We start from the raw sequence: 16,422 nt of genomic DNA, 5'->3' as shown, positions 1-16,422 counted from the left end.
ACATGAAAATGTACATATGAACATAAAGTATCTTGCGGGAATGTAACAGTGCATGTGCTGTATTTATAATCTGATTTTTTTAGTATGGAACATTTATCTGAGGAACAGGAAGCGTAACTGCCCGTAGTCACTCATCTGTCGTTAAAAGTCCCCTGTTTGGCAACGCTTGGCCCTCGGTAAATTATGTAAATGGACAAAGGCAATTGGATTAGATAAAATCAGATCTAAAACGGGTGATATAAAGAAGTATTAATGCTGCATTGATTGATTGATTGATTGATACTTTTATTAGTAGATTGCACAGTACAGTACATATTCCGTACAATTGACCACTAAATGGTAACACCCGAATACGTTTTTCAACTTGTTTAAGTCGGGGTCCACGTTAATCAATTCATGGTACAAATATATACTATCAACATAATACAGTCATCACACAAGTTAATCATCATAGTATGTACATTGAATTATTTACATTATTTACAATCCGGGGTGTGGGATGAGGAGCTTTGGTTGATATCAGAACTTCAGTCATCAACAATTGCATCAACAGAGAAATGTGGTCATTGAAACAGTGTAGGTCTTACTTAGGATATGTACAGCCAGCAGAGAACATAGCGAGTTCAGATAGCATAAGAACAAGTATATACATTAGAAGTACATTTGAGTTGTTTATAATCCGGGGAGATGGGATGTGAATGGAGGAGGGTATTAGTAAAGTGTTGAAGTTGCCTGGAGATGTTGTTTTAGAGCGGTTTTGAAGGAATATAGAGATGCACTTACTTTTATACCTGTTGGGAGTGCATTCCACATTGATGTGGCATAGAAAGAGAATGAGTTAAGACCTTTGTTAGATCGGAATCTGGGTTTAACGTGGTTTGTGGAGCTCTCCCTGGTGTTGTGGTTATGGCGGTCATTTACGTTAAGGAAGTAGTTTGACATGTACTTCGGTATCAAGGAGGTGTAGCGGATTTTATAGACTAGGCTCAGTGCAAGTTGTTTTACTCTGTCCTCCACCCTGAGCCAGCCTACTTTGGAGAAGTGGGTTGGATTGAGGTGTGATCTGGGGTGGAGGTCTAAAAGTAACCGGACTAGCTCATTCTGGGATGTTTGGAGTCTAGATTTCAGGGTTTTGAATCCTCAAGGTGCTTTTGTTGACCAGAGAGGAGATTCTGTAGAGGAATCGCGTTCTTTGGTTGACCTTTTTGATCACCTTGGTTGCCATTTTATCACAAGAAAGATTAGCCTCTAGAATGGAACCTAGGTAGGTGATCTCATCCTTCCTGGTGATAACAATGTCACTCACTTTTATAGTGAAGTCACTGACCTTCTTAAGTTTGATATGGGACCTAAATAGGATGGATTCCGTTTTATCTAAGTGTATGGATAGCTTGTTGTCAGCGAGCTAGGTGCAAATATTGAGGAGTTCAGCACTGAGGATTTGTTCCACCTGTGACTTGTCCTTGCCGTATACCAGCAGGGCCGAGTCATCCGCAAACATGTCAGGCAATAAGGAAATCAATTGACAAAAAAATGTAATTGTAGTTCACGTTCTTGGACTGTTATTGTTACACTATCAATGCACGTTTATAATACAACGTTTTAAACTAATACTGTATATATTATTTAATTGTTCAAAAAAAGTCTTATTATTTTTACATCGATATATGTTTAAATAAAAAAAAAAAATAATAGCTGCTTTCCCCAATCAATCAATCAATCAATCCATCAAAGTTTACTTCTATAGTCCAACATCACAAATGAACGTTTCAAAGGGCTGCACAAGCGACAACGAAGAAAAAACGTAACCCAATGAGAACAACGACAAACCTTGAAAGGGACCGCAGATGTGCCCGCAAAGTTGGGTCGAAGATAGTACCGAGATTTCTTACAGAGGCGCTTTGTGAAATTTTTTTCTTCTCAAATGTTAAGGTGGTATTACTAAATAAGTGCCCGTGTCTGGCCGAACCAATAATCTGTGTATCTGTTTTCTTAGCGTTAAGATGCAAAAAGTTGCTGGACATCCATTGTTTGATTTCTTTAAGACATGCCTCCAGATGACTACAATCTGACGTGTTGGTCAGTTTTAGGGGCATGTAGACTTGGGTGTCATCAGCATAACAGTGAAAACTAACATTGTATTTCCGTATGATGTCACCTAGCAGAAGCATGTAGATGCTAAAGAGTGCAGGGCCAAGAACCGAACCCTGTGGAACTCCGCACGTTACCCTAACATAGTCTGAGGTCACATTGTTATGGGAGACGCACTGCGCCCTATCAGTAAGATAGGCATTAAACCAAGAAAAGGCAAAGTGTAACATACCAATACCAATAATTCGATACGTTCTAATAAGATGTCATGATCGGTGGTATCGAAAGCAGCGTTCAGATCAAGTGGCAGCAGCACGGATGATGCTTTAGCATCCATGTTTAGCAATAGCGAGGGTTGTTTCCGTAAAGCGATTTGCTCTGAAACCAGACTAAAAGGCTTCATAGAGATTGTTAGACGCTAAGTGTTAATGTAGCTGCTGTGCAACAATTTTTTTTGAAGATTTTTGAGATAAAGGGAAACTGGTACACCGGCAGGTAGTTTACCATGAGGTCAGGATGGATGTTAGGTCTTTTGAGCAGAGGATGAATAACCACTATTTTGAATGCTAGGGCAACAGTGCCAGAGGAAAGTGATATGTTAATGATATTTAGCACTGATGGTCCTCATTTTACAAACAGCTCCTTGATGAGTTTCCCGGGAAGTGGTTCAAGTAAACATGTTGTTCCTTTTTGTCCCATTTACAAGTCGCAAGACTTCCTCTAATGTTATTTCTTTAAAAAAAAGAGAGAAATTACTGGTATTTTGGAGGGCAATATCTGTCTTACATACATTTGTATCTGTGTTAATAGAACCCAGTTGGAGCGTTATCTTAAATCTCCTTTTTAATTAGTTAAATTTTCTTATTAAAAAAATTCATAAAGTGATCTGCTGAGTGGGTGGAGCTACTGGGGGAAGTCCTTTGTTGGGTTAGCGATGCTACTGTACTGAACAAATATTTAGGATTGTTTTCATTGAGGCGGATGAGCTTGGAGTAGTAATTACTTTTAGCTAAGGTAAGTGCCTGTTTATAAAATATTGAGTTATTATTGTTTATAAGTTGAGTTATTATCCAAGCTTGATGGAAAACCTCCAGTTTAGTCACACGCCATTTGCGTTCCAGCTTTCTACATGAGCTCTGGTTTCTTCTGTAAACCAAGGGTTACGCCTTTTAGGGTTTTTTTTTTTAGCTTTAGCTGTGTTATACTATCAATGGCGTTGTGCAGGGCGTCATTAAAGTTGTTAGTGAGGTTATCAATAGAGGCCACATAATTTGTGAATGGTGCTGTTACCGAAGGCAGTAGGTTAGCCAGAGTCCTAGTTGTAGCAGCATTATTGTTGCGGCAGCTAAAGCATTGGTTATTAGTAGCTTGTTAACAATGCGTCAGAACCTGAAATTTTTTTAGGTAATGATTAGACATTACTTTAGTGTACAGGAGTAGCATCATTTTGGACAGGGACTAGGTCTTTTGTATTACCGTTGCGATGTGTGGGTTCATTTATTATTATAAGACCACAGCTATCAATAATAGTATCGAGCGCCACGCACAGGTGGTCTGACGGGGTATTCATATGGATATTAAAATCCCCCATTATAATTCTATTATCTGTGTGCGTCACTGGATCCGCGACAAACTCTGAAAATGTACTGATAAAGCCTGAATATGACCCATGTGGGCGATACATAACAGCCAGATGGAGAGGTAGCGGTGTGACAGACATCATCGTAACCACCTAAAATTATTTATTTTTACTAGGTTAGGGCTAAGGTTAAGGTTTTCATTGGATTGCAAGGTTTTGCATTGTATTCCCTTACTATACAGAGGAACCGAAGTGGTATAATGCCATTCCTTACACCAGTTCATCTGTGGGGTGCCCAAACCCCAAACTCCCTCCCCCCATTACTCCTCCATCCGTGTCATTCTTTTAAAAGCTATGCGCTACAAGATGTGGTCGTTATAGCCTTTAAATATGACATGCACACTTAAATAAAATTAATTAATTGAATTAATTAAAACATAGCGACTTGTCCAGGGTGTACCCCGCCTTCCGCCCGATTGTAGCTGAGATAGGCGCCAGCGCCCCCCGCGACCCCGAAAAGGAATAAACAGTAGAAAATGAATGGATGGATGGATAATTAAAACATTTTTATATAATTGTACATATTGTTTTATTTATTTTTGTTTTGGAGATTAAAGTTTTTATATGCTCTTCAGATAATGTTGCTCTTCAATTTGAATGTATTATTATTATTTAAGTTTGTTTCATTCAGTTTTAAAAGGTTTATAGTTTAGATAAGGATTTATTTTTTATTTTATTTTTATTTTTATTTTCAGGAAATTTGATGCATTTTAAATAGTATTCTTTATTGTAGGTTATGTGTATTTGGTATATTTCTTTCTTTATTATTTTTCCTTTTCTTTAATGTTAATAAGGACACAATGTTAGGCACAGGTGTACTTATAACAATTTTATAGTCAAATAATACTATTGATTAGGGCAGTGAATTTTTTGGCACTGAATGTTTTCTTTTTCTTAGGAGGAGGCGTAACAGCAAATAATTAAGAAGCACTGCTGTTGTGACGATCGGTCACTTCATTTAATGTCCTTGTGTTTGTATTTGCTTCCCGTCAGTGCTCTTATTTTGTTAAATTTCCTATTTGTTCCACTGAACACTGTTTTTTCCTCACCTGCCGTTTATTGGCAGCCGGTCCACACCGGCTGCCAATCAGCATAATGTATGTCTATTTATCTTTTCACTCGAGCACGCCTCAGTGCTCGAAGATCACACTCTTAGTTTGGAACGTTTCATGCAAGACTGCTTTCCCCTCTCTGTTTGAGTAATAAAACTCATCATACCTTCTCTTCGCTCTCCTGGTTTCTGCATCTGGGGGTCACAAAAACGGCAGCCATGCAAGTTCCTAACAGCTGTACACCCATTATATATTTGCCCCACTATCCTAATCAAGTTTAAATAACCTAATTTCCTTCATATGTGTGTGCAGCATGAAGATGCTCTGGCCCAAGCAGCTTTTGAAGAGGCTCGACGCAGAACCAGAGATTTTGAGGAGCGTGAGCGATCACACAGAGAGGACCTAGAGGTAAGAAGTTGATATTAAAGTACCACTTAAAATGGTACTTGTAGTACTAGTTTTAGTAATAAGGATGAGGAATTGTCATTCAAACCCAATAGTTTTGCACAAGTCAATGACCGAAGGAATATTGAAAACTTTGCTGCATTTTACTGTGCATAATCTTGCTACTGTGTATAAGAATGAAAATACAGTGCACTGTGGAGTTACCCATGCTTTTACTGGTATGACATTTTACAAAGTATTTTTAGAATCTGACTGTATGACTTAACCTGTGTTACAGAATGAAGGCTATTGTTTTAGGGATGCACCACACAATTGGTTGCAGGAAAAGGAAAGCATCCTTATGCTGGAACAGCAACACCAGCAACTATTTCCGTGTTTAAGCCACACTCTGTATAAACACATTCAGAGATTGGCCAGGAAAAAACTAAGAGTTTGTAAACATGATTAAAAGACTGCAACTTTCAATGCACTTTTCTGTTAATCCAGAGCTTCTGAACCAGATGGCAAGATGAGGTTTCAGGAGGGGCCTGAGAGGCAAGGGACTTCCAATATTAACGTCTTTTTTAATTCTTGGACGATACACACGCCTCCAGCTTGGTGGCAGCACTGCCCGATTTAATTAACAGGCTCAACCAGGAACTATGACCAAGAATACACAAGTATACAATAAGAATTCGAAGTGACGTAAGAAAGCAAGTATCTCTCTTCTAAGCACAATCGCTAGTCAAAGGCGAGACTTCACGCTTGTGTAGTTGCTCTGCATGCTTCCACATCGCGCTTTTCACAGCGGCGGTAATGCACGCTCTTTGTGGAGGTGCCCTGCATGTCTGGATCTCTACACCCATGGCAAATACTTTACCTTTCACATGCGCTTTTATTATATTATAGACAAAATTGATGCAAGAAACACTTCCTGTCTTTCACTTTTACTGCGCACTGTGTGACAATTCGGAGCGGCGTTACCATGCATTGCGCCACCAAACAGGTAGCGCCAAATCTATTTGTTGCAGTCCAAATTTGTTGACAGGCCACAAATAAATGATTATGTGGGATATATATAGAACAATATATATATAGATGTTAAATATATACACATGCAAATCATTATCTACATGGTAACTGATTGAGAAAGTGGTTTATAATGACAAATATTTTATTTCGTGTGAATCACGCATTTTCTTGGCTTACTACTTGGAGCATCTTAAGGATGTGTGGGCTGTGTTTGTTTGCTTTAGTTTGTTTTATGTCTCATAGTATTTTTGTTACAGACTGAATTGAGACTTTAGATTTAGTGCATGATCAGTATGACCACAAACTGGATTGCCTATGATTTACAGTGTTTTTGTCAGGTGTCCATAAGGTTTACCTCTTTTAACATTCATCAGAACTAATTAATTTCCTATCATTGATAACATACTGAATATTTGTAATCTGCCCTAAAGGGGATCTGTATTCTTTTGGAGTTTTGCCTATAATCCATAATCGTTATGTGAAACAAGAACACACGTCTTTCCCTTTTCTGGGCATTCTGAATGGTGAAAAACTGGCGACTAATATTGCAGGTATTGGGGATACGTTCTCTGAAGACATCGAAAAACTTCTAACATTGTTTTATATGCTTCAAGTATGTATGTAATATGTATGTAACAGACACAATAATGAGAACATGTAATATTTACACTATTTTGCTCATTTTATCATAAGATTTTTTTTCCTAGGCGAATTGATTTTCCAAAAGCACATAACATTGCGTTTGTTGCTATTTGCTTTGTGAAATCCATCAACAATAACAACATAGAGGGCACATTCTGGTGTGCTACCACTAACGGCAGACTTTGTGAGAGCCTTTATCATGTAAGACTGTTGCTAGACATTTTAAATAAGAACATACAACAGTGACTTTCAATGTCTTCTCTCACTGGGATGCGGACTGATGAGATGGTTGGATTATTCTTTCTTTCTTCCTTGAGCTGCTAGATTAGGAATACTCCTCACTTCTCAGATTAAAAAAAAAAGCCTCCTGGATATTAAGTTGGTATTATGCTGCGTTGCATTTGTTGAGAGCCCAGATGAAAAAACATATGGTAGTAAGTTGGTTGCGTTTGGATTTTCAAAGGTGACCGACTTCCCGACTTGGTGCCAAAACCTTATCCTAAACATGTGAGATGCATGAATTATAATCTAATCTAACATTAACCTTTCCTAACACTCTTTCTTTATTTTATGTTGTATAGAATATAATAGTTTAGATTAATTATTAGATTGTACTGGAAGTTATTCACTATTTGGAATACACATAAATAGGAAAGACGTGTGTTTTATCTCATGTAAGGATTGTGCAAAAAAGTGCAGCTCCCCTTTTAGTTATATAATTATGTTCATGCAGTAGTTTTAACCATCCCAAACATAATTCATTGTTCAATGCAAACTTACTTTCCCATCAAGGCTTTGGTGAAATGAATGGTGAGTTGACTTACAATTGAACCCCAAATTGTTTATTTTTTAGGACCCTGTGGTTTCTAAAATCTGGGACTGATGACAGAGAGGCAGCAGAAAACAACAGGGTCTGTGTGTTTCATTTCTCACATCTATCACACTATCATGCACTAAACCACCGTGTTCTGGTAGGAAATACATTTGTGTGCATGTGCTTCTTTTCCCAATATTGATGCTGTGAGTTTATGAATTAATTGAGGGTTATTTAGCCTGTCCAGTCTGCATGCATTCTAATGCATGTCAGTACGTTGGCAGTGTTGAGAAGTTTACTATTACTCTTCCAGTATGACTTATCTACTTAGTGAGCTACATGGTTGTTTAAAATTCATCTAACTTTATGCTCATGTTCCCACACTAAATATAGAGAATAAAAAGGTAGGAACTATGAGCAGAAATAGAGATCAGATAAGCAAACGACAAAGAAAGACATTTTTTGAAGATCACGTTTCATCCAACTGATGTCAAATTTCTTCCCTGAGGCACTAAGAAGAAGAAAACTTGTGTCTCCCTCTAAATCAATAGAATTGCCATTGCCTACCCCTGATAAACACTGACGAGGACATTTAAAGGCCTTATATTACGCAAAGAAGATCGCTTTAAGTGGAAGCCGTCCCTTGTGTAAGGCTGCATGTTCCAATGACTTGCTGTAATATTTTGTTTGTTACCTCAAGTCATGTTTTATTTGAAAACTTATCAATTTCCAGAAATATTTTGTTGTTTTGTATAACAGACACACAAAGACCTTTGTCAAGAGATGCAAATGTGTAGTTGCGCAAGGATCCAATTATTTTTTGCTGGAGAACAATATGGCAGTTTTGTGAACTGCATGTTAAATATAAAGCCAGGATAGTGAGGTGATAATTCTATTTTAGAATAAAAGTGCATAGACAGCATATACATTTTAAAAGGCACAAAGCTTGCTGTCAAAATGTCCTGCAAATAATATTTCGTAAAACATTTAAAAATGTATTATTTATACTACCAAAGATTTTGCAATAATTCAAGGTAAATGTCAAAATGTACTGTTGGTGCGTCTGTCTAATTTAATTGCATATTTTAATTAGATTAATCACTGGGTTGTTATGGTATGGATTTAAATCAATTACGATTGATATACATGCATTTATTCATTTATTTATTTATTTTTAAAATTATATATACATATATATATATATATGTATATATATATATATATATATATATATATATATATATATATACATTGGGGGTTCTCAAAAAATATACATATTCACTTCTGAATATCAATTCTTGTTTTTCCGATTCCAAATCCATCCATCCATCCATTTTCTATCTACCGCTTGTGCTGTTCGGGATCCCAGAGGTGCTGGAGCCTATCTCAGCTGCATTCGGGCGGAAGGGGGGCTACACCCTGGACAAGTCACCCAATAGATTCATAATTTTCCAAATTACATTGTTTTATATTTTTTAGAATAATTTCTTTTTTTAAATGTTTCTTAAGCATCTCTATGCTTACTTGCTGCACATATAGCCAGCCAGCAAAAGGAGTTTTTTTTTTATAGGGTGTATATAGTGTACATAGTGTTTTTATCATATAACTAGAATTGAGGTTCAATAGGCTATACTTAAAGTGTTTAATTAACACGTTAACATTATCTTCATGTTAACCAAAATCTGTTTTTCTTAACAAACATTTATATACATTCATATGGACATGTTCCTCCTTTCGTGTTATTATTGTGCTATTTTAAGATAGAAGTGCTGCCGTGCACAAGAAACTCTTTCCTGCAGTGGTTTTTTTTGTATGTAACTTTAACATAGAGAGGGCCAACGTGCTGTTTAGCGTCTTCCATATGGATTTGTTTGCTTTCCATAGCCTGTCACTTCCAGATCAACCGCACATTTGCACATGCACGATAGTAATACTACATGGACAAAGGTTGCTAGAAACATTTACAGTGATTTTTAGTCATTCCACACTGCAGATGGGTTAATGCTGTTACACTTTTAAATCAGATTAATGATGATGATAGATTAAGCCGCATTAACGCTTTAATTTTGGCTGCCCTTCTTTAGAGTAAAAAGTATACTTTAACATTTGTAACAAACCTACATGCATAAAGGTATCTGCATTTTTAAAGTAATATTTTTGAATTATTTTCTTTCTCTATACAGTGTATGCTACAAGACATAAAAGCTAAAATACAGCTCTTTTTCAACTCAGTCAAGGTCTAAAAGTACCTGTGTAAATGATGGATGGATGCAATAGATTGAAAAATACACACACACACACACCTACTTCTTTCCAGAAAGCTCAGCATAAAGAGAATCTGCTGGTGAATGATAATCTAGGCCAGAAAGCATTAATATATGATTAGTATTGATCGACATTAACCCTCACTGCTTGGGCTCACATTCATATCGTTCAAGCGTATGCATGCACAACCTTGCAGACGCAGCAAAGCTGCGACACAACTCCACCTTCACTACCCCAGTATTGAGTTGTGGTTAAGCAGCCTACTCTGACCCATCAGGCCTCAATTTGTGTGTGGATCAATATAAAAAAATGTCTATTTCCTCTATGATAAAACATATGTCCATCTTGCAAGGACCTGCGAACAGTACACAGTGAAATACTGTGGAGGGAATATTTGGGCTCAAAGAATCACTCCTAAATTCTAACTATACCAAGTTTTTGTTCACTTTTAGAGCAGATGCAAAAAGATAAGACAGGCAGAACTATATTGTCTCTGTGCCTTCACTTCTGACAGTGTAAAAAGCTACTTTACTGTCAATACCACATGAGAGTGGAGTCAGTCAGACCAGAGGTAAAATTTCACCATGACATTTTGTAATGTACAGGCATATAAATACTCTGCTATTACTGAAGTTAATGGATGGATGAACAAACAGCATTTCATTTATTTTCTCCGTTTCCTGGTTATCACAGCTAACAATTACCTGAAAACATAATAACACATATCTGAATATAAGACACTCTCTTTTTAAAGCTTTTTTTTGGAATATAAAATCATGTTTTTAATGTCAGTGGAAAAATAACTGGTCGAGTGAAATAAAATTTAAAAAATAGTATAGTAATCCCTCGTTAATTGCTGTAACTTGGTTCCGAACATGACCGCGATAAATGAATTCCTGCAAAGTGATTAGTTATAAATCAATTATTTCCATAGCGACAGCATTAAAAAAAACTTTTTACAACCTTCTAAAAAAAATGTTCAGCATTATAAGAGCCCTCTAGATGTGAACTAACACCCTAAAGTGGGGGTCAGCAACCCGTGGCTGTAGAGTCGCATGAGCGCTGCCCGAGTGGCTCCCTAAACCTATACATTACACCAGAGGTCAGCAACCCGCAGCTCTAGAGCCGCATGCGGCTGTTTGGCTCCTTGGACCTCTTTCAGAGATGTGTGAAAATGGAAAAAGATGAAGAAAAAAAATTGTTTTTGTTTTGATATATTTTCTGTAGGAGAAAAAACATGACACAAACTAATTGATAGAAATCCCACTGTTTATGTTATACATGCTTCACTGATGAGGATATTTGGCAAGCACAGTTTTGTCCTAATTTCAGCAATCCTTGAAGTCATCGTAATTTGTTTACATGTACAACTTCTCCGATGCTGCCACAAAAAGACGTGTTTTATGCCACTCCTTCTTTGTCTCATTTTGTCCACCAAAATGTTTTATGCTGTGCGTGAATGCACAAAGGTGAGCTTTGTTGATTTTATTGATTTCTTGGAGGGCTTACGAGGCACATTTGGTCAATCCATGACTGCAAGCTAATCGACGCTAACATGCTATTTAGGCTAGCTGTATGTACATAATTGTAGGTATATTTGAGCTTGTTTAATTTTCTTTCTTTATGTCCTCTGTGTATGTAATTTATATTTGCATGTCTCATGACACATTATCTGTATGTAATATTGGCTGCATTTCTGATAGTTGTTTGTATGCCATGTTGTTCCAGACCACAGCAAACGTTACCCAGTTTGCAAAGATTGTAATAAATCCATTAGAAGAAGACAGCCTACCGTTTCCTTAAACTTGGACAGACACATCTTTACCTTTGGCCAATCTGAGCCAGTAATTTCCAGAAGTTATCTTGTCCTGTGAGAAGCCTCCATTGTACTAATGATTTGCAATGTTGCAAAAATGTGTAGAATAAAAATTAAAATACAACATTTCTGTCAATGAAGATTTACATCAGCCTTTGATAGTAAGCTAATATTGCTAATCTAGACACATCATGTGTTGCCTTCGTTATAACACTTACAGTATATATATATATATATATATATATATATATATATATATATATGGGGTCGCTGGAGTCTATCTCAGCTGCATTCGAGCGGAAGGCGGGGTACACACTGGACAAGTCGCCACCTCATCGCAGATATACAGTATATATATATATATATATATATATTATATATTAATATGTATAAGCTTTTAATTTTTTGCGGCTTCAGACAGGTTTTTTTTTTTTTGTATTTTTGGTCCAATATGGCTTTTTCAACATATTGGGTTGCCGACTCCTGCCCTAAAGTAACTTTTACACTCTTTTAATCCAATACAGGAATACTTCCTGAGCCTAAAGCCAATCAGTGGCCATGATACTGAACAGCCGGCTCTGATTGGTTTGGTCTCCTCTAGTGGCCAATACTAGTGTAATATTGATATTTTTAGTTTATTTAGCCATGTTTATGATTTAAAATGCTTAATTTAGCACCAACAAATTGTAGAATATGCTTTAAAAAATGTTGTTTGTTTTTCATGTGTAATCTGAGCCGAGGATGTCCTTTTCCGCTTGTGCAGCCCTTTGAGAAATTTGTGATTAATGGCTATATAAGTAAACTTTGACTGATTAACTGATGATTGATTACACTTTAAACATATCACAAAAAGATATGCGATGTGGTGAAGCTGCAATATTTAAGGCGCAATTCGGCGAGGAGAAACTGTATCGTATTTCTTAGCTGCTTGACAGTTCTTTGATGATTGCTTTATCGATCACCTTTATTTTACTACTGGCATCATGACTCAAATCCACACAGGTGGTCTAGATCAAAAGTAAATAAAATATTACTGTAGCTTCCCGTTCATGTTAGTATTCTTGTCATCAGACCAAAAACATGATATGTACGCCTATATGTTGACTTTATTTGGTTGTTTTTCTCACTAGTTGTCACATAACCTAATATTGCTGCTCAAATTTCACAAAAAGCTTCTAAACCAGGGGTCTCAGACACGCGGCCCGCGGGCCATTTGCGGTCCGCGAGACTTTATTTTGCGGCCCCCACCTTAATATGAAAGTCTAATGTTAGTGCGGCCCGCAAGTTTTATATGAATGGCGCTTGACAGTGTTGTGTTATTTGGCTCCAAAATGGCTCTTTCAACGTTCTGGGTTGCCTACCCCTGCGTTAGCGGAAAAGCGGCAAATGAGTATTAGCGACAGAGAAGTTGCTATGGATACGAGGGTTTTCTTACCTGCAGTCACACCGCGACACCTGTCCGTCAGTAATAACAGTCCCCGATAACCTCTCCCAATTCAAACCGTTATTTGTAGAGATGTCTGATAATATTGGACTGCCGACATTATCGGCCAATAAATGCTTTAGAAGGTAATATCGAAAATTATCGGTATCAGTTTCAAAAAGTATAATTTATGACTTTTTAAAACGCCGCTGTAGGGAGTGGTACACGGACGTAGGGAGAAGTACAGAGCGCCAATAAACCTTAAAGGCACTGCCTGTGCGTGCCGGCTCAGTCACATATCTATGGCTTTTCACATACACACAAGTGAATGCAAGGCATACTTGGTCAACAGCCATACAGGTCACACTGAGGGTGGCCGTATAAACAACTTTAACACTGTTACAAATATGCACCACACTGTGAACCCACACCAAACAACAATGACAAACACATCTCGGGAGAACATCCGCACAGTAACACAACATAAACACGACAGAACAAATACCCAGCCCCCCTTGCAGCACTAACTCTTCCGGGACGCTATAATATTTTCTTTTCTTGCGGCCCAGCCTCACCCAGACTCTGCATCCACTGGCCCCCATGTGAATTGAGTTTGAGACCCCTGTTCTAAACTATATTTTTAAAGAGAACAGGTGGAAAAAGAGGGAGCGGGGACACATATTTTACCTAAATATCCCAAAAATACAAGACAACACCATCAACTTGATATTTTTACAGCAGGAATAGGCCATGCTCCATGCTCCATGCTGGTTGACATAAAAATGCTCTGACTTGGTGTGTCTGCATGTGTGAGTGAGCCATCCACTTCCATTATAGAGCTCTCTTGCACCTACTGCTGCTGTTTTGTGGAACTGCTCCCTTTTCAGCCTATTAATGTTTCGTCCCGATATTTGAAAACCTGCACTTAATGTATTTTTTTTCTCTCCTCCTTGTGTCATCCCTCCATCGCTCTCTCTCCAGTCCAGACGACAGTACGACTCCCGCCCTGGCTCCAACATGGCCTGCACTGATGTGGCCCACAAGATGTGCTGAGGAAAATGAAGAGTAAAGGAAAGAGAGGAGGAGGGCGAGGGATGTTATCCTTTCACTTTCCATACAATCAGCTGAAAAGTCACCATTATTTACAAATACAGTGGTACCTCGGTTTTCAGGTCTTCGAAGACTGAATTGGATTTTTCCCATAAGAAATTTAAAAAATCTTTTATCAACACAAGTACATTTTATACAGCATAATCATAGTTTTATATGCACAAAACATTGCAAAATACACACAATGAGTGAAACAGATAAATTAACTATTTAACATCACTTTTTACCTTTTACACTTTTGCCATGAGTTCTTTTTTCATACCTTGCTATTTACCGTGTTTCTCACCTTCTTTATCAAAGCGCTGGCACTTCAGTCATACCCAAGAATCCATGGATAAACTGACAGTGCTTTACAGCACAATACGTCACACTGTCGTCGTGACTCTGCGACTACACAGCAGTATGCTACAACTCCCAACTTTCTTTGGCCCCGTGGTGGATTATTTCACCAAAGAAAAGCCAGATTTACTAGTTTATGTGCATTGTTCGGCCAATACCTGAGACAGTATATAAGAATAGGGACACATTTTTGTCAATATCTTTTGTTGAAGTGAGGCTTATAAAAATTGAGGTACCACTGTAGTTTATCAAAATGATATACTTTATCAAAGTATTGGAGTATGGGTCATTGATTTAATTGAAAGTGAACTGTATCAGATTTCCTTTTTAATTATTGACTGGTTTGACGAAACCCTTTTAAACATGACAAATTGATTGAATTTTATTTAACATAAATTTTGTATTGAGTCATTTAAAAGGTTGCCGCTGGTTTAGTATATGTGGATTAATAAGTATTTTGATTACTGTTTTTTTAGAAAATGGAAAGAGCTGGTTTTATCGCTTATTATGCGATGATAACAAACATATTGAAAAGTCGGGGCTTCCTATAACTGCTGTGTTGTCTGATCACTCCAAACCTGCTGTTTTCTGAGACCGATGTTGACTTTGCTGGAAAGAAAAGGAGGTGGAAGTTAGTCATGCCAAATAAGAGATAGTGTTTGCTAATTTTATTGGTGAGACATCTTTATATTAAAACATATACTCGGTCATGGATAATGTATTGCGAGAATCAATCAACACATAGAAACCAGAAGGAGGGCGTTTAAAACATGTCCATCAATATTTTTTTTCAAAGTTGTGTGTGATACAATCAGTCACATTTATTATATGAATATTTACATTGAACAAAATAGAGGGCTATATATTTAAGTATTAATGATACCTGTAAACCCTCCCATTTTCCCCAGGAAACTACTTTGATTTGCCCTTATTTCTTGTCATGCACCCATTTAAAAAGTTTAGCAAAATTTCCCATGTTATTTTCCCCTTTGAAACATAGCGGGATCTGAACAGTATTGCTCGTTTGCATCAAAACTGTTTTTTTCTCACTATGATAGAGCGAAACCATCCTTGCCCAGGCACAACCTCCTGGTTTTGGACTATAAATATTTGGCGTTTTGGCACCAACCGCTAGACTAGATCTCACCAATTTAAGTCTATGAGCACAAAAGGATGAAGCCTACTCGGCCTTCGAAGACAAACCAAACAGTCCAGTTGTGATCGATTGAATGCCCTGAGATTACAATGACTTGGATGAATTAGAACTTTCATAGATATTGACCAGAACTGCCCAAATTTTCTGGAAAATGTCCCTTATTTTCAGATGCAAATGTTAAAGTTATGGTCTATTTATCTTTGGAATACTGCATCCTTCCAGAACTCAGATTATTAGGTGTGCCGAAGTCACATTACATAATTGCATTTATATTCCCCTATTTTTGGTCAGTCATGCAGGTATTCATCATCATTTAAAGATTGTAAGAGCGTGAAAAATTATTTCGTTTTACGGCACTAGTGTTATGACATGTGTTACATAATTATCTTGGTTTGTGTGTGTGCGTGCGTGCGTGCGTGAAAGTCATGATGTTTACTTTTTATATTCTCACTGCTTAATATTTTCATTTGTGTTCATTTTCCTGCTTTGTCCACAATTAATAGTAGTGTTTCCTATTAAATCAGGTCAAGTTGAAATTCATAAAACACCAAAAAAGTTTTAGATTTCTTAGTTTCTTGTGTTTTATTGTAAGTGTGTCTTGCATGTGGATTATCCAAAGCTCTGTCATGAGGTGTCATAAATGTTTTGTACATTTTAAA

At 37.2% G+C, this 16,422-nt stretch overlaps 1 protein-coding gene across 8 annotated transcripts in view; it reads left to right on the top strand.

Moving 5' to 3' along the window:
- cbfb (core-binding factor subunit beta) overlaps positions 1–16,422 on the top strand; it is a 47,905-nt gene extending 31,483 nt beyond the window's left edge. For 2 of the 8 annotated variants that reach the window (XM_061917431.1, XM_061917428.1), the window contains 3 exons: positions 5,095–5,190; positions 7,694–7,751; positions 14,140–16,422. In XM_061917431.1, the coding sequence (XP_061773415.1) occupies positions 5,095–5,190; positions 7,694–7,723 (126 nt within the window). In that variant the 3' untranslated portion in view covers positions 7,724–7,751; positions 14,140–16,422. The other 6 variants (XM_061917430.1, XM_061917426.1, XM_061917427.1 and 3 more) reach the window with 4 other exon arrangements.

The sequence above is a fragment of the Nerophis ophidion genome, linkage group LG12 (assembly GCF_033978795.1).
Source record: "Nerophis ophidion isolate RoL-2023_Sa linkage group LG12, RoL_Noph_v1.0, whole genome shotgun sequence".
In the NCBI taxonomy this organism is placed as follows: domain Eukaryota; kingdom Metazoa; phylum Chordata; class Actinopteri; order Syngnathiformes; family Syngnathidae; genus Nerophis; species Nerophis ophidion.
The sequence above is the reverse complement of the archived record's forward strand: the minus strand, read 5'-3'. Positions and strand labels throughout refer to the sequence as shown.